The sequence below is a fragment of the Myotis myotis genome, unplaced genomic scaffold (genome assembly GCF_014108235.1).
Source record: "Myotis myotis isolate mMyoMyo1 unplaced genomic scaffold, mMyoMyo1.p scaffold_m19_p_3, whole genome shotgun sequence".
NCBI classification, from domain to species: domain Eukaryota; kingdom Metazoa; phylum Chordata; class Mammalia; order Chiroptera; family Vespertilionidae; genus Myotis; species Myotis myotis.
Window position 1 is genome coordinate 25,580,942 of NW_023416335.1, and position 23,095 is coordinate 25,604,036.

The 23,095-nt window shown below is 45.6% G+C and overlaps 1 protein-coding gene across 7 annotated transcripts in view; it reads right to left on the bottom strand.

Moving 5' to 3' along the window:
• Window positions 1–23,095, bottom strand: part of SH2D4A (SH2 domain containing 4A) — a 50,253-nt gene that overhangs the window by 18,214 nt on the left and 8,944 nt on the right. For 6 of the 7 annotated variants that reach the window (XM_036300309.1, XM_036300308.1, XM_036300310.1 and 3 more), the window contains exons 3-5: window positions 17,587–17,746; window positions 15,993–16,164; window positions 4,095–4,175 (exon numbers count right to left, since the gene is read on the bottom strand). In XM_036300309.1, coding sequence (XP_036156202.1) covers window positions 4,095–4,175; window positions 15,993–16,164; window positions 17,587–17,746 — 413 coding nt within the window. The remainder of the gene's footprint in view (window positions 1–4,094; window positions 4,176–15,992; window positions 16,165–17,586; window positions 17,747–23,095) is intronic. The other variant, XM_036300314.1, reaches the window with a different exon arrangement.

Consider the following 23,095-nt stretch of genomic DNA (forward strand, 5'->3'; position numbering starts at 1 on the left):
TTCTTATACTCTTTTCCTGCCTTGAGCTAAGTTCCCTGATTTACCAATATTATAAAAGCCAGAGAACAGCTTTTGGTATTTAAAATGACGGCATAACTTTGAGATCCCCTTACTGAAGCTGTTTACAAGCCTGCAACACAAATACAGTGCTGCTAGCAATGTCTAAGCTTAAAAAGAAAAAAGAAAACATACCCTGAAACATAAAGTGGAGCTTTATAGTGAATAATATTGTAATTACTATCTGTGGTGCCAAGTAGGTACTTGAAATATCAGGGGAACACTTTGTAAAGTCTATGATTGTCTAACTCTTATGCTGTTCACCTCAAACTAAACCAATATAATATTGAATGTAAACTGTAATTGAAAAGTAAAATTTTTAAAAAGTGGAGCTTTGCTTTTATTTTTAAAAATTTTATTTATTTTTTAATATATTTTTATTGATTTCAGAGAGGAAGGAGGAGAGAGAGACTGAGAGAAAGAGAGAGAGAGAGAGAGAGAGAGAGAGAGAGAGAGAGAGAGAGAGAGAAAGAGAGAGAAACATCAATGATGAGAGATAATCATTGATTGGCTGCCTCCTGCACGCCCCTTACTGGGGATCGAGCCCACAACCTGGGCATGTGCCCTTAACCAGAATCGAACCTGGGGCCCTTCAGTCCCCAGGCCGACGCTCTATCCACTGAGTCAAACTGGCTAGGGCTCCACATGTATATTTTTGAATTATTTAAAATTAGCCCTAGCCAGTTTTGCTCAGTGGATAGAGCATCAGCCTGGAACTGAAGGGTCCCAGGTTTGATTCCTGTCAAGGGTTCATGACCGGGTTGTGGGTTCAATCCCCAGTAGGGGGCATGCAGGAGGCAGTCCATCAATGATTCTCGCTCATTATTGTTTCTTTCTCTCCCTCTTCCTTCCTGTCTGAAATCAATAAAAATATATTTTAAAAATAAATAAATCATTTAAAATTACTAGAAAAAATGTAGTTATAACATTAGACTATGACATCATAAATATTATTGCTTAGAAGAAGCAAGAAATTTACCAAATGAGTCTACCTAAGGGTAATATTAAGTTAATAATGCAGATGATACTACAGTGTTTGAGCATGCTATACTTAGAAAGTCATACTCCTTTTCAGTCTACAGTGTAATTGTGTATGGGCACCGTGGGAAGGAGACAAAATTAACGAGTTTCTCAGAGTGACGGCAGATGAGACCTGGCCTTGACCACTGTACTCACTCACAGCAGCCAGAAAACTTAACAACTTGTCCGGAGTGTCTCTAAGAATTCCTTCAGAAAACTTTTAGCAAATCTTTACAGGTTGATCTTTACTTCCTCTATTTAGACAGCTCTCATTTCCTCTTTAGAAGTATTTTATTGGGAGCATGTAGGCCCCGGATGGGGGCTGTGAGCCAGGCCTGGGGGAGTCAGGGTGAAGGCCCAGGACGGGGGCTGTGAGGCAGGCCTGGGGGAGTCAGGGTAAAGGCCCAGGACGGGGGCTGTGAGCCAGGCCTGGGGGAGTCAGGGTGAAGGCCCAGGATGGGGGCTGTGAGCCAGGCCTGGGGGAGTCAGGGTGAAGGCCCAGGATGGGGGCTGTGAGCCAGGCCTGGGGGAGTCAGGGTGAAGGCACAGGATGGGGGCTGTGAGGCAGGCCTGGGGGAGTCAGGGTGAAGGCACAGGACGGGGGCTGTGAGCCAGGCCTGGGGGAGTCAGGGTGAAGGCCCAGGATGGGGGCTGTGAGCCAGGCCTGGGGGAGTCAGGGTGAAGGCACAGGACGGGGGCTGTGAGCCAGGCCTGGGGGAGTCAGGGTGAAGGCCCAGGATTGGGGCTGTGAGCCAGGCCTGGGGGAGTCAGGGTGAAGGCCCCGGATGGGGGCTGTGAGCCAGGCCTGGGGAGTCAGGGTGAAGGCACAGGATGGGGGCTATGAGCCAGGCCTGGGGGAGTCAGGGTGAAGGCACAGGACGGGGGCTGTGAGCCAGGCCTGGGGAGTCAGGGTGAAGGCCCAGGATGAGGGCTGTGAGGCAGGCCTGAGGAGTCAGGGTGAAGGCCCAGGACGGGGGCTGTGAGCCAGGCCTGGGGGAGTCAGGGTGAAGGCCCAGGACGGGGGCTGTGAGCCAGGCCTGGGGGAGTCAGGGTGAAGGCACAGGACGGGGGCTGTGAGCCAGGCCTGGGGAGTCAGGGTGAAGGTGGGGAGTGCAGAGGCAGCCATGCTGAGGCTGGACGCTGGGCCAGGTTCCTGGCCGAGGTGTGGAGACAGACAGGGGGCAGATCCAGCTACTAAGGCATCTCCTTCAGAAGGCCTCTCGTCCTGGCCTGCGGGCCAGTTCCTCATAAGACCCTCTCCGGACCCCTGCAGTAGGGAGGCTCTGTTTTATTACCTTTGTTCTACAGAGAAGCTTGGTACGTGACCTGCTCAGTCATTCTCTTGAATTCTGATGTAATTTCTTAAGTGAGAGAAGGAATGAAATGGCACACGTCCTGGGCATTCTCGTGAGAAGATGTGAGCACTGTGAGAGCCTGGCTGTCTCAGACCTAAAAGTGTTTGGGCACCACTGATCCAGTCCACCATCCTTATTTTAGAGACAGGAAACCTCAGGCGCAGTCTAAACACCGATGGGCCTCCAGCCTCAGACCACTTCTCTTTTCCATCTAAACTCACTTTCCAGATGATCTCATCTATCATCAGGGCTTGAAATATTACCCATACACAAAATTCCTTATATGAGGGGTCTCTGTGATTCTCAGCCCTTATCTCTCTTCTCACTTACTGAGCTCTCTGCCATTCCTTGACCATGTCAAGTGAGCCTCTGTGCCTTCATACTTGCTGTTCCCTCTGCTGGGAACATACTTTCCCCCCATCCATCCACGTAACTCCCTCCCTTCATTTCTTCAGGTCTCTACTCCAACATCCCCTTCTCAGAGTGGCCTTCTCTGGCCATGTGTCTAAGAAACCAATTCCCACCTTCCCAGCATTCCTCTGCTCCCTTATCCTGCCTTGTTTTCCTCCACACCACTGATGACCAGCTGACTTCGTAGAAATGTTTATTGTCTGTATCCCCCTACTGGAATACAAGCTTCCCGAGGCAGGGCTTTTATCTGTTTTGCTCACTGTGTCTCCAATGCCCTTAACAGTGCCTAGCATTTGGGGGAAACTCAACAAATGATGGAGAATGGACACAGCTCCTTTGTCTTTCTCACCTGTGCTCATTTAAAATGATTTAATGTACCTCAGGCAGCATTACTGAATAATACTCTATTGCTGCTGTTTTGGAAAGAGGTACGTATTATACCTAGAGGACCATAGCTCCAAAACTTCACCATGATTTCTTGAAGTCTCGTTTGTGCGAATTATCCAACTTCATGTATGTCCCTACCGAGAAATCAGGGAATCGATCTCACTGTCCACTGGAACACAGCCCAGGGGCCTGCCTCCACCACAGCCCCCATCTCAGGCCTGTGGTCACTCGGAACCTTCTCTGTACAGCCTCATATCTGACCCTGCTTTTCCAGACTCTCTGCGGGTCAAATCCTACCACAGTTTGCAAGCACCAGCCTATGCTCATTGATTGTGAGCAGTGGATGATGCAGTTCCAGTCTAGCACAATGAGGCAGTGGGCCCGGCCTGTAGGATCACGTCTGGCCAGAAGGAGAGAGCTCTGAGTGCCCGGAGGGCCTCTGGCACAGTGGACACAGATGGTACAAGAGGCTGGTCGCCGTAAAGGGACAGGCTCATAGAAACAATGAACACATAAGGAACTTAGTCTGAAGTCACTATTTCTGCCAAGTCTGTGCCTCGTTTATCTCTCGCTGAAGTCAGTCTTCCCACAGTGTTTGCAGCAGCCCAGGCTACCACCTCGTGTTAGACCTTCGTCAGGAGTCTAGCGGCTGTCTTGGCATCTGTTCTTTCCATGACACTCAAGACACCTTCAACTCCAGATAAAGCAGCAAAGATGAATAGCGAGGCTCACACGCTTTTAAAGACAGAGTTCACCTCCTCTGCTTAAATTCATTCCTGCATGCGACTAATATAGCAATTTGTGAAACATTAGTGAAATGGCAATGCATTTAGCCCCCTGAAGATGGAACGTAAATTCCTTTACCTGGTGAAATCCATATGCCTTCATACGATTGATAGAATCTGCCAACATTTGTTGAATATTTCTTGAGGAACTGGAAGGTGACTAAAAATTAAATGAAACATATTTTTATACCGTTTAGAGCTGCAATGCAGTTTCAGAAAAGAATCTGTTAATGTTTCCCTCCTTCCCATTAGGGTGCCCTAATGCCACCCCCACCCTCACAGCTGGACCCACCAGAGTCCCACCAACACCTGAGTTCCTGAGCCAATTCGGACGGAGGCAGTGGGGATGTGCAGCTTCAGCCCCCAGCTCAGTGGGGCTTAGCAATCAGTTGTTACCCAGAGCCAGGAGTTGGTGGTTTGCTCATGACAAGCAGGTTTGTGTGGCTTGCTCCCAGTGGGCACTGGGGTCCCTGGGATGACTTCTAGATGTCAACATTACTGCTTTTTAAAAATATTTATATATATATATATATATATATATATATATATATATATATATATATAAAAGACTAATATACTAAGTTTCCATCCAGGTAATGACAACATGTAGCAATGCCCAGCTTTCTCTCCCTAGCACCTAGCCTCCTTGGAGTTTCTTTAGCCCAGGAACCTGACTTGCTTTATAACTAGGTGGAAACATTTTACACTGTAACCAAATGTCTGTGAAGCATTTTCCCATGCCTCATCTCATTTGATCCTCACAGAAGTCCTGGAGTAGGTAGATAGGAGACTTGGTGGAATCCTATTTTCTTTGCATTAGCCAGAAAATGGAGATTTAGAAAGCTTAGAAACTTGACCTGACTGAAAAGAAGTAAGAAATGGTGGACCTTGAAAATGACTTCAGGTTTTGTCACTGTGCAGAATATATTCAAACACTGCTGCAGTTAAATATTTCACCCTTTGTTCTCCCTGCGTGATCTACAATAATAATCTGCTTTGTATTGATATTTACTGCTGTGTTGCTGACAATTACCTGAAAGAGAAGTTGGGGTGCTTCAGTGGGCTGGGAAAAGTTTAGCTAAATCAGAAAGCAGGTCTAATTAAGCAAGCTTATTCTATATATCTATATCTATATCTATCTATCTATCTATATAAATAAAAGGCTAAGTTGACTGGCACATGCATGATACATATAAAGCTCTTGATGGTGCCAGTCACACGCGTGTATTTTGATCTGTCATTGTTGATCATGAATTTGGTTGACACTTCTATTATAGAGAAAAGGTGAATAGCAATATTAAAATATTTCTTCTAATTAATTTCCTTTCAATGTGCATGAATTCATGTACCAGGCCACTAGTATATATTTTTTTATTGATTTCAGAGAGGAAAAGAGAGATAGAAACACCAATGATGAGAATCATTGATCGGCTGCCTCCTGCACGCCCCACACTGGGGATCAAACCCACAACCCGCGCCCTGACTGGGAATCAAACCGTGACCTCCTGGTTCATAGGTTGATGCTCAACCACTGAGCCACGCTGGCCTGGCTCAACATTACTTTTTAATCTAAACTCTCTTCTTTCTCTTAATCCCTGCTCTACCCATGCCCTGCTTTAGGTCAGACGAGGGAAATGCTTAGTCTCTGCCATTTAACTGCATATGCCTTGCTCCCTATCTAAGACTGGAGGCATGCCTGGAATACCAGTCTGGTGCCTGGGCATCCTGCCCACTTTCCCTGCCTTATCACATTCCTCCCTCCCTTTCTCCTGACCCTGTTACCCATCCCGGTATCTGGGTTTCTGCTAATCTAGATGGCTTTCCCAAGAGGCAATTCCTGCTAGTAGGGCTCCCAGATCCACTGTCTGGATTCCCTGATGTTATTCCTACCAGCCACGTGCCAACCTCTCTGGCATTGTGACTAAGCTGGCATCTGGCACCAGGTGCCTCTTAAAACCAGGTCAGGTACACAGGCCCCTGTCACCCAGTCCCTGGCTTGAGTGCAAAGTCTGGGTCAAGTCCAAGATGGGACTATAGAGCCCAATATAGCCACCCACACCCCATATTACCATGACATTGTGCCTTGTGCCTGAGGACTCATGGCTAAATTTCGGGATAGATCAGAAATTGCATATTGTCAGCAAAAGGTTGGTACCAAGAAGCAGCATGGAGCACAGAGTGTACTTTAGGTACTTATGCTATGTAATACACCTTACGGCTACCTCAATTTCACCCCTTTTTTCGCAGTAGCTGGCATGTGTGCTCAGGCACAGGCAGCCAGCCCGGTGCGCCCATGTGAGTAAGGTATCTCCAATACAGTGAAGGTGTAACTGGTATTTTCCACTTCAGTTGGGGTCCTAGGACCTCCTTCACACACGTACCCAGGCCCCTCCTCCTTCCTTTGGGCTGGAATCGAGATGGCAGTCACACTAGTACTAACGACAAGCAGAGCCACCAAAAGCCTGAGTCCCTGGGTGATGAGCCCTTCTGAACCAGAACCCCATCCTGGATGTTTTAAGGGAGAAAGAGTCATTCTATTGTGTTTTAACCATTGCCTTTCTGGTCGATTTGTGAGACAAGTTTAGTCTGTATTAGCTGATAAAGCTGGTACAACTGCTGGTGGCACACTTGTCAAGCTCTCGGCTGAGAGATTTTATGAATCATGGGCAGTGCTATTGATGCTAATTCCACTAGTGGCTACTGGTCACTGGAGGCCTGCTATGACCAGGCACCGTGTTAGTGACGTAGTATTACTTTTACTTCTGGCAACATCTCTGACGGATGGGCAGCATCATGCCCAATCTTCAGATGACGAAAGTGAATCTCAGAGGAGCTGAGTAGCTGACTAAGCTCACACCGCTGGCTGGTGCCAGAGTCTATGCTTTTTCCACTATGTCAACATTTTCCCACTATGACAGGAAAATAAGTTGCAGGTTAGAGATTTCTTATGCTTATTAGTTGGCAAAGTAATGAATCCTATAGGTTTCACAATGGCTACTTACATGCTGTCTCACTTTTTATTATTTTAATATTATAAAAAGTACATAGCTGCTCTGTATCTAAAACAGAAGAGTACAGTATCCAGTTCCTCTATTTTGAACAGGTTAGAACTGTTCTGCCAGGTTTTGTGTAAGTCCGTCTGTTCACAAGTCCAGGGTAGCTTTGGAGGGCTCATTCTTGCAGTCCCTGGATACATCTCCATTATAAGGAATGTGAGCTTTAGAAACAGGCTCACCCTCCCTTTCCTCAATGACATAGGGCTTGTGGGACACTGCCATTTTGCAAAAAGGATCAGTTTCTTTTATGTTGAAAATCTTCCTCAAGAACCGTAATAATGCCCTGACCACACTAGCTGCACTCAGAGCCTCTCCATCGTTTGGTTCAGAAGGATTTGGGCCTGTGCAACTAGTAGAACTTGGGACCAAGGTTTGGTCAGCCGCACCTCCACCAGGCTCAGCCTTTCCATGGCTGAGCAAACTGTGAGCTGTTTCCTGAATTAGCATCAGGCTACTAGGCATCTGGCACTGCTTTTCTAACCCATTTTTCCAAAGTGTTGTCTATTTCAGTTCTTCCCCATCACTTGGCAGTTACAGCCATCGGCATGGGTACAACACTTTAAACCTATTGTATGAGTTATTCTTTGTCCCTTGGAATTATCCCTTCAACATTGTTTTCTTACTACTTGCTTTTTCCTTATTATCTTAGTTTTCTCTTTTGTTTCATATTCCTTTTCTTACTAGCACTTCCAATATACTCTTTGCTTTTACACCTATCAGGTGTGATGGGCTATGAATATTCTTAAAATAACAAAAAGTAAGCACAGACACATGAACCAGACGATGGAAAGGATGCGGTGTTGTGGTGCCAGGGACCAAGGGGACCACCGTGACCGTCAGCACCATCTACTGGTGGCAGTCAGAGTTGGCATCCTTTCTTTGAAGTTTTAGGTTTTGGTTTTAGTTACCAAAGCTGGTTCTTGGGTAGAAGAGTTTTAGCCTAAATAATTGATTAGTTTAACAACCAGACCAGAGATCGATATTTCTATTCAAAGGCATCCATATGACTAAAACATATTGTAAATTCTGAAACTATTCACACATGCTTAGAACCCAATTTATAAAAACACTAATTTTCAAGGTGAAAGAAGAACTGCCATTATTTTAAAGTGTTCAAATAATATGATGAACTTAATCAGGACTTGTGTAGAGCAGGTTCATTCAGGTACACTTACATGTGTTACAAATCCCTGCAATACACCAAGTACAATGAAATAGGCTGAAAATCGTGTAATAGAAAAGAGATTTCCTGTATTAAAAAGCAGCCAGAGTAGTGGCTCACAAGTGATCATTTATGACACCAGTACCGAAGGGAGACAACCTCAGGAGTACCGCGGCCTCTCTGAGCGTCCCCAGAGGAGGGATGAAGAGGCTTCTTGGAGAAGGTGCCATGCTGCCTCTGAAGCTTCCACAGGAAGCTGTATTCCAGGGAACATGCTCTTCAGTTGTTCCTATTTAGAACACAAGAAAGGGAGGCAAACTACCCATCTACCTATATCATTTTTGCTTACAAAGTACTTTCAAGCCCAATACGTCATTGGACCTTCATATCAACCCATAAAGGTGTCAAACATATATTTTCCCTTTACCAAAAAGGCAGAGTGACATAATAGGTAGAAAAGCAGAGACTGAACCCCATGTCCTCCCCATGTCTACAGCTTGCTCCTTCGGCAGGGTGTCCCAGAGAACATATGTCTGCCTTCATGCATGCAGGCCACTGCAGTCACCTCCCATCTGCCACATTACAGAGACTTCTGCAACTGCTGAAACTCTATGGGCAGAGTTAAAGCAATCTTATCTGCTTCATATTTGCTTTATTTAAAGATAAAAACTATATTGCTGCAATGAACATGGGCATTATTCGCAATAGCCAAGACATGGAAGTAACCTAAGTGTCCTTTGATGGATGATTAAAGACTATGTGATATATATATTAGAATACTACTCAGCCATAAAAAAATGAAATATTGCCACCTGTGACAACATGGATGGATCGTGAAAATTACGCTAAGTGAAATAAGTCAGATGGAAAAGGACAGGAAATGTATGATTCATTCACATGTGGGATATAAAACAAAACAATACACAAAAAACCAAACTCATAGATACAGACAACAGGATGGCAGTTACCAGAGGGGAAGAAAGAGGATGAAGAGGGGGAAGGGGATCAAATATATGGTGATGGAAGGAGATTAAACTTAGGATGGTGAGCACACAGTAGAGCACACACAGATGTCATATGATAAAGTTGTACACCTGAAATTTATATAATGTTATTAACCAATTAATTTAATAAATTAAAAACTTCCACATAATATTTGTGCAAAAACTCCAAAAAATAAAGAGAAAACTTGAAAGCCAATGGCATCAGGGACACCGAGTCAGAACATGGCCCCTCTAATCAGTGCAGACCCAACTAAATCTGGGAGTAGAGCCCATCCATATTGGCCAAAGGATGGATGTGTGTGTGTGTGTGTGTGTGTGTGTGTGTGTGTGTGTGTATATATTTACCTTAAACTTAGAAGTATGGCAAATTGAATTGACATAAACAGTTGGGTTATCAGAAGATGCTGCTAGCAACATTGATAGCTGGCAACATCAATATTAAATGGTTATAAATTATATTCCCCATAGAAAATCTGTGCAGTATGAGGATTTATTCTAATTACACTTTTAAAACTGGTTTGAAAAAATAGTTCATTCTGGTCACTAAATTAATGTTTACTCTATTTAAAAGTAGGGCTATGCAATCAGACCAATGCCAAGCACCTTTAACCCCAAGTAAACCAGAAAGTTCCCATAAATAGAACATTATTAACACTCAGTGTTTACTGTGAAGATGAAAAAGTAAAATCAAGAGTTTACTTTTGCCAACAAATGACTAGGATAAGTATTTACTCACTCTGTCCTTAAAAACCTCTTAAATCCATGGTGTTCCTTAATAGGCTGATGGTTCCTTAATAACCTCCCGGGCAAAGACCTTGTTGGCTTCATTCACTGACATCTCAAGTCTCCGCAAACACAGCAGGGACTGGCAGTTAGTAAAGCCTCAGTAAGTATTTGTTGAATGGGTGAACACATTATAGATTCGTGAAGCACTTTCTCAATCACTAAAAGAAATCCCAGTCTAGTTTTAATACTAATCAAGATAGACTGAATTCAAATTTACCTGAAAATCGATGGCTTATAGCTCACCCATTCTGCTAACCAGGTCACTGGACCAATCAGATCATTCTATTCCCTGCCATCATAAATGAAAGAGGAAATTCCCAGTGATGACCATGATATTCAGCTTTTGAACATACCGGGAGTTAGCTTTTTTTCTTTATAAAATAATGGGAGCATCAGAATAATGGAACTGCGCTTTGATAGTTACAAAGAATAATAATGGAGACAGAGTGGAGGTATTTTCCTAAGGCCAACTAGACTAACAAGATGAAAAACGGGACAATCGGTTCTACTGCTGAAAACACAGCACATAGTCCCTGTGGGATGCTTTTGCTGAAACACGAGTTAGGACAACAGAGACCCTAGGGAGTCTTCTCCCTGTTTCTCTAGCAAAATCTCTGCACAGAGACTACTGGATCGCCTGACTTAAAAGTACAGCCGACTCTAATACGATGTGTACTCTGATGGCACACCTTTAAATAATACACTATTTGAGCTTATTTTGAGCAGATTAAAGCACAGAATGGCCACACTAGATGAACAGCCATCCACTTTCATCACACCTTCCCCCTACAGCCCCTCAAAGCAATGTGCCCACTGCAGAACTGGGCAGTACATCCCCAGAAAATGCAATAATGCAGAACTGATAAAGGCTGTTCAGGCAAAGCCTTTCAGATAGAGGAGAGTTTCAAAGGCTACTCTTACATTCTCACCAGGGAGATCCCTGATGTATGATCCATGAAAAAGAAGAAGAGCAAGGGAAAGAAAGTAATTATTAGATATAAAGTATTAGTATAAATAAAGGACTGTTAAGAGAATAGACAAGGAGTCTTAAACACATGATTGATTTTGGAAGTTTTGACACAATGGAAAATAGGAACCTAACTATAAATAATGATAGAAAAAACATATCAGACATAATACTTTACATAACAATTTTATGTATATTATTTCATTTCATTCTTACATTCAAACCAGTGATATGTAGCCACTGTAACCTCCATTTTTTTTAGAGATCAAATGGCTGGCTCCTAGTGGTCAACAGGACTCCATGTCTCCTAACTCAGGAATCCATCTGTTTTTCCCAGAACACTACCTCTAGTGAGCTGGATAAGTGAATTATTGCAAATATCACTTGCAGTCATACAAAATGAAGTGTGTCATCAACTTCATAATGTACAACTCTCAAGACTAGAAATGTTTTCCTCTTCTGTAATTTATGTTAAGCTTTTCATGCAACATCCTGTTTATAAAAACACAACCATTTAAATGACTTTTAAGGCCCAGGATTTAAAAATATATCTTGTGTAAAATTTTATCTTACAAACTACCACAAAATTCTATTACAGTTACACAGAACTGCATGGTAATTGTGTTACTCTCTGGTTATGGCTGTCCTCTTGAATTAACAAAATGAGCACAATTAATTCTTCATCTCTTTTTACCCAGTATAGGCAATACTTTGTCTCTCACAAAAATAATATTGGCGTACTTCCTGCATGTATAGTGGAAGGGAATATACAAACGGGAAACAGTTACTGGTTTGGGATTATTCCTTTTTTCTCATATTCAACTCAAAATTCTAGTTTGCATTTCAGGAACACATTTCTCATCCTGCTTACAGTGGGCTTCCTTACTTTAAGTGTGAGCCCAAATCCCTTTCAGGGAATGGCAGTATGGCTCTCTACAGATGAGAGCCAGGCTACCCCAGGGTGTTCCTCCAGGCCAGACAAGGGCATCTATCTGGGGTGGTGCAGGCTTCTCCACCTTACCTACTCACCGTGGTTTCATATGCACTTCTTTTTAAAAAAAAATATTTATTTCAGAGAGGAAGGAAGAGGGAGAGAGAGAGAGAAACATCAATGATGAGCCGAAACCGGTTTGGCTCAGTGGATAGAGCGTCGGCCTGCGGACTGAAGGGTCCCAGGTTCGATTCCGGTCAGGGGAATGTACCTGGGTTGCGGGCACGTCCCCAGTAGGGGATGTGCAGGAGGCAGCTGGTCGATGTTTCTCTCTCATCGATGTTTCTAACTCTCTATCTCTCTCCCTTCCTCTCTGTGGAAAATCAATAAAATATATTTTAAAAAAAGAAACATCAATGATGAGAGAGAATCATTGATCGGTTGCCTCCTGCACACCCCCTACTGGGGATTGAGCCCGAAACCTGGGCATATGCCCTTGACCAGAATCAAACCCGGGACCCTTCAGTCCACAGGCTGACGCTCTATCCACTGAGCCAAACTGGCTAGGGCCATACTCACTTCTAATTAAATCACCTAAGGGTCTGGGCTCTAATACTGCTTTTCATCCTTTACAGAAAGTGCAAGTCACATCAACCCCCAAACTTTGGTTGCTATGCAAGAGCACCTGGAGATGAATAAGGGTCCAAACAGACAATTCAGCATATTCTTTTCTTTTCTTTCAGAGAAGTGGTCTGATCTTAGTATCTGGTTTCTGAGTCTCTCCTTTATGAAGGCAGAAACCCCAAACCTGCTTTTAGGGAACTGTCGGTGTCTGAGTAGACAGCAAGCTAAGCTGTGGTCTCAAGGGCAAGCTGAGTGGAAGTGTCTCATTATGGCTGAAAATCATTTGATGGGTTGCTCCTTCACTGCTACCTACGAATGGGAACAGAATGCTATGAATTAGAATAACACAAGTATATTTGAAAACCACCATGGTTTCAATGTCAAGTTTACAAGCAAAATGTACATTTTAGTGGCGAGATTTTGTTATCAGTTATAGTGAAATGACAGGCTTAAAAGCTGGTGTAAGGACCTTGTGGCAGTGTGTGCAGTGTGTGTGTGTGTGTGTGTGTGTGTGTGTGTGTGTGGCCTGTGCAATGTGTGTGTCTGTGTGCACACGGTAGGGGTGAGAAAGGCTCACCTCCAACTCCATTTGGTTAAAGAGGATATGAAGGGGAAGGATCTTGCTCAAGGATTTTAAATCTGCTATCTTCAAGGTCTTACTATTTTTTGAATGCTTTGCATCCTGGATGTTTGTGGTCTATTTTTTTTTAATCTCCTGTTTTTCAGTGTGGTCCACTCTGAAGGCCATTTCTGTAAAAATAGTAATTCTCTGGAAATAAAATCTACAAATGAGCAGATACAGTTTTATTCAAGGTCCCCTTTAGGGCAAGGATAGTCAGGCAACTGATTAATGAGTTCCCAGTCTACAAATTTCATATAACAGAGAAACACAAAGGAGCTTATCTCTGAATCAGCATCTCTGCCATTCTCCCAGCCACACTCAGAACTGTTCTGTTCTCTCCCAAATTCTCTTGCAGGAGGGGGTTGGGGGAGGCACTGGCTGCATTTGGAGGGCTGTCCACACTGGGGTCCCTAAGGATATGACACCCTGCCCCTCAGCCTTGAGTGCCGAGTTCTTACCCCAGCTCCCTCCCGGGCTGGGGGCAGGGTGTCTGCTCACACACTGCACAGCCCGTCATCTTCTCTGGCTCCTATTAACTCCTCATCAGACTCATCTTTGCCTGCAGTGGCATCTGCTTCCCAACCTACACGTCTCAGGACCTGGCTGAGTGACAGCTAAATCCCTTTCAGAATAGAAATCTGATCAGGTCAGGCCCTCGCTCCACAATCACTGACAATTTCCAATTGTTCTTGATAAAAAAAGGGTCAAAATGCTTAAGTTGTCCCCAAGACCCTATCCTGCCTGGCCTTGCCCACCCCACCCCCTCACTCAATCATAATAACCTCTTCTCCTTCCCATCTACACTCCAGTCAAAGCCCCCCTTGCTCCCCCGCCGGCCACAGTCGTCCTGTCTCGCCATCTCCAGCTGCTTGTCCCCTGCAAAGCCGCCCTGCCATCCCTGCACGGCTCCTGTTCTAGCGTAATGGGCGCAGGGAACACGTCCTTTCCCTGGAGCAGGTACCATCGGAAATGATGTGCTGCGTGCAGTCCCTCCCTGCTTGCTCCACCAGAGGTCAGGGCGGCAGGGACTCTGCTTTCACCCCTAAGTTGTCATCTCAATGCCTCGCACAGGATGGGCACTTTTTAAATGAATGAGTAAACCAGTCCATCTTCGACCTTCTCACTGTCTATATATATATATATATTTTTTTCTAAGACCTTGAAGCATTTTCTCTGACGCAAAGAAAGATGAAAAGCAGGAACAGAAAAAAACTTCTACCCGCTTTTTCCATAGGCCTGTACCTACAGATTTCCTGGTCCCCTGCCCCAGTCTCTCTCCATAGGACAGTTTGGCAAACACCTAAGGAACGGGAGAGTGCCACTCTCCCTCTAATATGTATGACGTAGGAAAAGAAGAGTAACCAGGATATCTAATTTGCATTTTAATCTTTTTGTCTTCCTCGTGAAATTTGTTTTCTAGGCAAGTATTGCAATTCAAGGAGAAGCGTGCATACTTAATGCTCCGGACTGAAGTGTTTTGTTGTCGCTGTTGTTCCTCACTTTTGGGGTGTTGGAAAGCGGGCTGGCTGTCGGAGGCAGTTTGGTATTAAAGGTGTTGAGAGCAAAGCAGGCCTAGGAAAACCTGGGTGCCTCACTGAAAGTACCCAGGGCTGACCCTGGGGTGTAAGCCAAACTTTAGAATTTTCTGGCCCTAAATATTTGGAGCCTCCTATGTACAGCCCTTTGTAAAGCGCCTTCACATTCCTCAGATGAATAAGGCGACCGAGGACAATAGTTACAGAGTGACCTAGGTAGGGCTCTTGCAGACCTAGTTTTGAATCCTGGTTCAGTGTTTTATCAACTAGAAGGCCTTGGGCAGATGGCGTAAGCACACCTGACCACAGCTCCCTCGCCTGTATAATGGACAAACACAGATCCCCCCCGGTCATAACTGCGCTGAGAATTAGAGGAGACACTCAGCAGTGTGCTTGCCGTGGCTGAGCCTGTGAAGTAGGCAAGACAGATAACCGAACCCCTTTCCCACGGCCTCCGGAGGGTGAGATACGCAACCTGTGTGGCGGAGCCGAGGACCCGAGCAGAAGCCACCGTGCCAATCCCCCACTAATTCTCAGTGTCATGAAATTCCTCGCAGCAGGAGGTACTTGACAATATAGTATCATTGTTCTTCCACATGATCCTCCAAGCAGCAAATTATGTTTGAGCTTTTTAAACACCTGAAGCAGAAGAGAACCCCTGCCAGTTCTGAGTATAAAACTCTGCTGTGTTGAGGAAACAGCTGTCCCCACAATCGTGGGCAGAACCTACAAAACCAAAGAGGCACTGATATTTGTCCTCAACTAAAAGGGGAGACTCAAGAGAACAAAACGTAGATCACAAGTGGGCCGGCGTTACGGGACAGGGGCCAGCAGACTGCAGCCTGCAGATGACCCGGCCCTCTGCCCGCCTGGTAGATAAGGTTTCTCTGGAACCGCCGTGCCCATTCAGCTGAGACAAAGACCCTCGGGCCCACACCCTCGGTGTGGACTATCTGGCCCTTCCCAGCAAAAGCTGCGGACCCCAGATTAGAAGACATAAAATGGGAAAATAAACCCCGAAAACAGCTTAACATGCAACATTTTATTCCTAGACTTCTTTTTTCACACTTTCAGTCCCATGAAGAAGAGGTGCTTTACAGGTGAACCAAATCCCCCAACTGCAATGAACAGTAGGACCTTCAAGTTAAGAAGACTCCCCCCCCCCCCCCCCCCCCCGCAAAAAAAAGCCAGTTTAAGAATGTGTTGCCCAGCTCATTTGTCTCAGTGGTCCCAATACCTTTGTCTCCCCAGGGATGAAATTCTGCACGTTTGCAGATAGGAAAGACTCACTGGGGTTTTCTCTTCTTTAAGGGTCGGTGCTGGTCTCGAGCCTGGGTCCGATTCCTCCTGTCCTGCCACTTTCTTACAGATGTTCGGAGACTCCCAGGTACCTGGTGTTTGCAGATCACAGTCGTGTGATTTTGTGGTCAAGCTACTGGTGAAATGTTTGGACTGAGCTTTGCTGAAGAGAAACAAATGTGGAATTACCAAAGGCATTCCTGAACACGGACAGCTTTTCCAAAGCAGATGCCCACATTCGGATTATGTGAAAACCAGAAACAGATACCACTGGCTGCGTGTTTATAATCCGCTGAGCTCTTGGCTCGGTATTTTAAAGAGATTAACTTAATCCTCAGAACAATCCTGTGAGGAAGGCACTATTACCTTTGCTTTTTAAAAATATATATATTTTTTTTATTGATTTCAGAGAGGAAAGGAGAGGGAGAGAGATAGAAATATCAATGATGGCAGAGAATCATCGATTGGCTGCCTCCTGCATGCCCCCTACTGGGGATCAAGTCCACAACCCAGGCATGTACCCTGACTGGGAATCGAACCATGACCTCCTGGTTCAACCACTGAGCCTAGCCAACCAGGCACCTTTGCTTTATATAAGAGACTCAAAATAACTATATAATTTACCCAAGGCCACATAGCAGATAGCCAGGATTTGAACCCTGGTCTGCCCATCTCCTGGTTCAGATGTTAAACTGCCAGGGCATACCACCTTCCTATGATCAGCAGAAGGTAATTCCTTTCGCTCTGTATGTCCACATGTAGTTCTAAGTTACAGAAGGTGGAAGGCAGCGTCACCAGCCCTGGGGATCTGAACCGAAGTCTATGTGTCTGTTTTTATGTCACCAGCTCAGATAGGTCTGCAACACTCTAGGAAGAACCGGCTTCACAGAGGTCACCCTGGCCACCACACAGAGGGGATCCATCCCCTACTCACTATTCCCACCCTAGTCACCTCTCAGTTGATCCTGTCACTTCCTTATTCAAAAACCTCTTCCTGTCCACAGAATGCTGTCCAAACTCCTAAACCTGGCCTTTAGAACATGGCCCCATCTCCTACTGTGTGGGGGCCCATGTGTACCCCAAATACTCAGAACTCAACATTGCCCACAGGCTCCGTCTATGCTCTGTTTAGAACTTAATCGTAGCACATATCACAGTCTGTATTGGCTGCGGGGAGTTGCCTGTTTCTCCTGCCAGACTGAAGCTCCTGGTTCATCTTTGACTTCCCAGTGCCCAGCACAGGGGGAAGCACCTAACGGGCCTGCTTATCAGCTGCCCACAGCTAGGCAATCTTCTTTGAGGGCCGGAAGCTTGAACGGTCACTTATATTCCTGATGTCCACCTGTATCGGCCTGCGTTGCTCTAGCATGATTCCAGGGAAAGCAGTGATCACTGGGAAAACCACATCCACATCAAAATGGAATGACAAGTGGGAAAAGGAAACAGCTAGTTCGATGGTGGGAAGGACAGGAATCACCAGGAGTCTACAGGGACCCTCCAGAGGGATCTAAGTCACTTTTGTGACCCTTGAAATCCCACCAGATCCTGTGAGCAAGAGGCTCTCATGGGTTTGCAGATTGCATACCTGAGCTCTTCCGCTTCCTGCTGTGCTTTGGGCTGGGTGCTCTCAGCAACGACTTCATTACAGGGCACATTGTAGGGTTTGTCTAGATGGTGTTCGCCCATCACCCACACCCAGACTTCCTTATCGGCTCCCAGTTTCCAATGAACAGATTTGCTGTTCTCTGCAAGCAAAACAAAATTCGGATTGAACAGTATCTGTAGTCAAGGGTTACTATGTTTTCCATCATTGAAGTATTTAGGGTCTTTGAGGAGGGGAGGTGGATATTAGAGGAGGCGAAGCACTTCCAACCTGCCCAGGAACAAGCAGATTTTCTACAGAACAATGGACATGGCAGTGATGTTTGTTTTGAATATTTTTTTTAATTTTTTTAATTGATTTTTAGAGGGAATAATGGAGAGAGAAAAAAACATTGATATGAGAAAGATGCATCAATCGGTTTCAGGGGATCTCCCTGACCAGGATTTGAACCCACACCTTTTGGTGTATGGCACAATGCTCCAACCAACTGAGCCACACCAGCCAGGACAATGAATATGGTTTTTGAACGTGCCCATTTTATAAATGAAGGAGGCGAGACGGGATGGAAGCATGCACTGTGTGCATCAACCTTTCGGGTAACGGAGCTAACATCAGATACCAGAACCCCTAAAGTCTAAGCATCTCCCTGTACCCCAGAATTAACAGACCACCCAGGGTTTGGTGTTTTCACTATCTTTATAGGCTGCGTTGCTGGGCAAAAAGCTTGCATTTGAGAGTTAGACTGGCTTTAGTTAAAATCCTAGCCCTGCTGTTTACTAGCTGTGTGACTTGGACAAATTACTTAATCTCTCTAAGCCTCAGTTTCCTCCTCTGCAGCATGGACTACTGATAGCTATACACAGGACTGCTGCAAGAGTAGGCAGGCTAGGTGTATAGGCATGTCCCCTCGTGCCTGCCACATACGAGGAGTTCAAGGGAGGTTAACTGCTATCATCACTCTCCTATTCTTTACTTATATGGCTGCTCAGAGATTCACACCAGCTGTGAGAAGATAATACTACTGGTAGGCAGTGTGATACTTGGTGAAGCTACTTAAATAACCCTTGTTTACAACTGGTCACAAGGGTTGGGTTACATTCTAGTGCCCTACTGCTGACATGTGGCCACAAAGGTCATGCTCCTGAACCCTGGGGAAGGTGAAGATACCTGGGAGAGGCCAAGAGGCACAGTCCCTAAATCTGTAGGTCTCAGGGCAGGCCTACCCAGGGCCTTCATGGTCCACAGTTGGATCTGGGCCCTGAGGATCTCAAGCCAGCCAGTGGTGTTGGGTACGTGAAAAGGGCTCCCACCTGGAACACAGGCAGCCATGCTTATAGGTTAGAAATCCACACTGGGATTGTCTTGTCTCCTTACAGTAAGTAGAGGAAGGTTTTCAATGAAAGTGTCTCCATGCACTGTATTGTTGACTACTTCCTCTTGCTGCCTGAGGATACATTAAAAGAGCAGGCTGCTCACAGTCAGATTTGATCTCTATGTGGGGCGTTCCACTCTGCCCAATGCAGTGGAGACTTTCGGCAGGACGATAACGTTCTCACTAGGATACGGGGCAGCGGGATTGAGTCATAGTCTTCACTACAAAAGGAGTCAAATACCTCCTTCCGAAGGAAGCTGACCTCACGCAGTTTCACCAGGGGAGAGGCAGGGGAAGGGACACCAGGCGCGAAGGGAAGATCAGTCCTGAATGTGCCCTCCTGGGGACAAGCCCTGCCCAGCTGGGGCTTTTGTTTGGGGAAATGCCAACTGGCTCATTAACTTTAGAAAGTTGTCATACCTCACACAATTCCCTTGATCACTCTCTCAGGGCAATGAATAATATGTTTTACTATGTCCATCGCTCAACCTTCACCTAAGTCAGTGGTTCTCAACCTTCCTAATGCCGCGACCCTTTAATACAGTTCCTCATGTTGTGGTGATCCCCAACCATAAAATTATTTTCGTTGCTACTTCAAAACTGTAATTTTGCTACTGTTATGAATCGTAATGTAAATATCTGATATGCAGGATGTATTTTCATTGTTACAAATTGAACATACTTAAAGTATAGTGAGTAATCACAAAAACAATATGTAATTATATATGTGTTTTCCAATGGTCTTAGGCGACCCCTGTGAAAGGGTCGTTCAACCCCCAAAGGGGGTCACGACCCACAGGTTGAGAACCGCTGACCTAAGTGATCCTCTACAGATATTTCTGACAGCAGGAGGGAGATGCCATGAGAGGAGACTGCAGAGTGCCAGGTGGGCAGAGGGGGGACCCAGGGATCCCAGCAGCTCTGCTCAGTAGTGTGGCACACGCTCCCCCAAAACCGTCTCCAAAGAGTCCCATGAACTGCAGGCAGGAGCAGAAGGCGTTGCTCTGCAGGGTGAGAGAGAGAAATCCTGGGCTGCCTGTGAACAGCGAAAGGTGCTTAGAAACTTGAGATGAGAACCAAAGGAGAGTCGTGAAGTTTTCAAAGGAGGCGGGTGGTGAGACTACGGTGACGTTCAAGAAATCGCGGTTTTGGGACAAAAAGAAAGAGAACTAGATGTGAAATGTCAGATTTAGCCAGTTGCCATAACGGACTCTCGACAGAGAGGCACTGCTGACATCTGCTCTGACTGTTCCTCGCCTGCAGGAGCTCTTAAAGGGGCCTGAAAGCAGAGACGGGAGAGGCTCTAAGTGGCTCCACACAGCGCCATGAAGCCTTAGGGGAGGCGGGAAGTCATTCTAGTAAAATGAGGGTTGGCTCTGACCCCCTCAGCGTCTGGCCAACATGAGGGAAGATTAGTAAGGCCTCTGTTTAGCTCATTCCACAAAAACGTAAGAGTTTCTAACTCTGAGCACGATGCAGAGCTCGATGCTACTGGGGATGTGTGGATAGGATGTGGCCATTTCCGGCAGGTCCCCTAGAGTCTGTGAGAGAAAAGGAGGCACTAGGTTACTTCTTTAATGAATTTTATTGTGTATCTACACGCACTGAGGTAGGTGCATGTAAACACTTATGTACAAGAAAAGCCACTGTCTGCTCTCAGGGAACTTGCATTCTAGTTGGAGGAAGCAGGCATTGAATTGGGAAGGGTGGTGTTAAAGGGACCATGGGAATGCTTAAAAAGATGAACTAACCAGTTTGAAGGGCCACCTTATATAACCACCTTAGATGTTTAAGTCCAGTGAGAAACCAAAGGATAGAAAAGAAATAAGAAGTTCTTTGTGTGGAGTTTTGGTGGATAGAAATGGAACTTAGAGCAGGAAAGGGTTTGGTGCCCAACACGAAGAACAGCACGATCAAAGCTCGGAGAAGGGAATCAGTGAGGGGCTATGGGGAAGCAGGGTCTCACCCAGAGCTGAAGAGGGTTTAGAAGTCACCTGACCATGGGGTGAGGACTTTGCTAGGGAGCAGAGACCCCCAAGGCACAGGTCCTAGACACATGGGTGAAGGATTTAAACTTAGGCCCTGTACTGCATAAAGCCAGAAAGTGGTATTAAAATCCCAGAGTTTCCACCAACATGTCACTTTACTGCTCTGAGCCTGAGTTCCTGCTTTGATAAGAGAGAGGTAATAAATCTGACCTCACAGGCCTGTCACATGATAAATGTCCAGAAAGTATTAGCTCCATGTTCTTGACCAACTGACCAACATAGAGTCCATGACCGTCTGTCCAGGTGGTACCAGGGTCAGAGAAGTGACTTAGGAAGCACTAGGGCACACCAGCATGTAGGTGTATCAGGGCAGTAGGAGGTGTGTGTTTGGTGGCCGAGTGGGAAGAGAATGGGGAGAGCAGAGGGGCGAAAAGACCAGAAGGGAGGTAACTGGTAGCTGCAGCCTGGATGAGGGAAAGAACAGTGTTAAACGGGACAGTAAAATCCAGGCGGCTGAATCAAGGACGGACTCAAAGATGATGCCAGCATTTTGAGACTTAGTAATTGGGATAGCAGAAACAGTGACATTAAGAAAAGACATTTGTGTGCGGCCAGTGTGACTCAGTGGTTGAGCATTGACCTATGAACCAGGAGGTCACAATTTGATTCCCGGTCAGGGCACATGCCTGGGTTCCCAGTAGGGGAGTGCAAGAGGCAAAGGATTGATGATTCTCATCATTGATGTTTTTATCTCACACTCTCCCTCTCTGAAGTCAATAAAATCCTATATAATAAAAGCCTAATATATAAGTGTCTGGTTGACTGGTTGGCTGTTCAACCAATCAAAGCATAATATGCTAATGATAGACTAAGGCTGCTCAACCACTCACTATGGCATGCACTGACCACCAGGGGGCAGACAGTCAACCAGTCAACCAGTCAAATCAAATGCATCACTTACCAGACGCTCCGACTGGTAAGTTAGCTTGCTGCTGTGGTCCGGCAGATTAGGACTGGGTGAGATGGGCCGGACACACCCTGTAGCCCTCCCGTGGTCCCTCCCTGGCTGGCCAACCTCCCTCGTCCCTCCCTGGCCCCATTCGTGCACTGGTAGGGTCCCTTGGCCTGGCCTGCTCCCTCTGGCAATCTGGGACCCTTCGGGGGATGTCGGACAGCCGGTTTCGGCCCAATCCTCACAGGCCAGGCTGAGGGACCCCCCCACCAGTGCACGAATCCGTGCACCGGGCCTCTAGTATATATATTTTTAAATAGAAGTACAAATTAGCAGTTATAAAACAGTCTTGGGGATGTAAAGTACAACATCGGGGATATAACCAATAATGTTTTAATAACTATGTATGGTGCCAGGTGGGTACTAGACTTATGGGGGGATCACTTTCTAAGTTACAGAAATGTCTAACCACTATGTTTTATACCTGAGACTAATGTTGAATGTTAACTGTAATTAAATAATGGTTTTAAAGTAAAAATAAATAAGTCTTTATTCTAAGTTAAAATAACATAAAATTAGCTTATGTATATACACGTTGCTATCGAGGCATTCTGGATTTCCTGCCAACTTCACCTTGAAACTACGTTCATTCTGTAATGTGAGGACATGAGAGAGGGAAGTTTATGTAGCACTTCCCCTTAGTTATAAATTTTTCTCCCAGTGAGTAAAGGGAATGGGAAGTAAACATTGCAAGTGGCACAAACCAATGGCTTGATCATTGTTTCATGAAAAAGAGGAGGCTCTGCATATAAGAAGTTGCCCATTTGATGACAATGAAAATCCAGCAAATGAAGTTTTAGGACTCCAAGTCCATTTCAAGGGCACACACGCAGTGACCAGATGCCAGCCTGTTGCACTAGGTTTCCGTCAACTTTAGAGAGACCCAAGGAAACAGGTGCTAGGCAGTCCTCTACTAAGTAAAGGCCTCCTCTGGTTGTGGTACCAGAAGAAAAAACCATACAGAATAAGGCTCCAGGGCAGGGCCTCAATGCAAGCATATGGTTCCGATGTGCTAAAGGCACCTGCACACAACAGTGACTGTTATTAAGCTCCAGGTAAGCTCGACGTGTAGCATATCTATCCACAGCACCAGCTTTGGGAGAGTCAGACTCAAGGTCC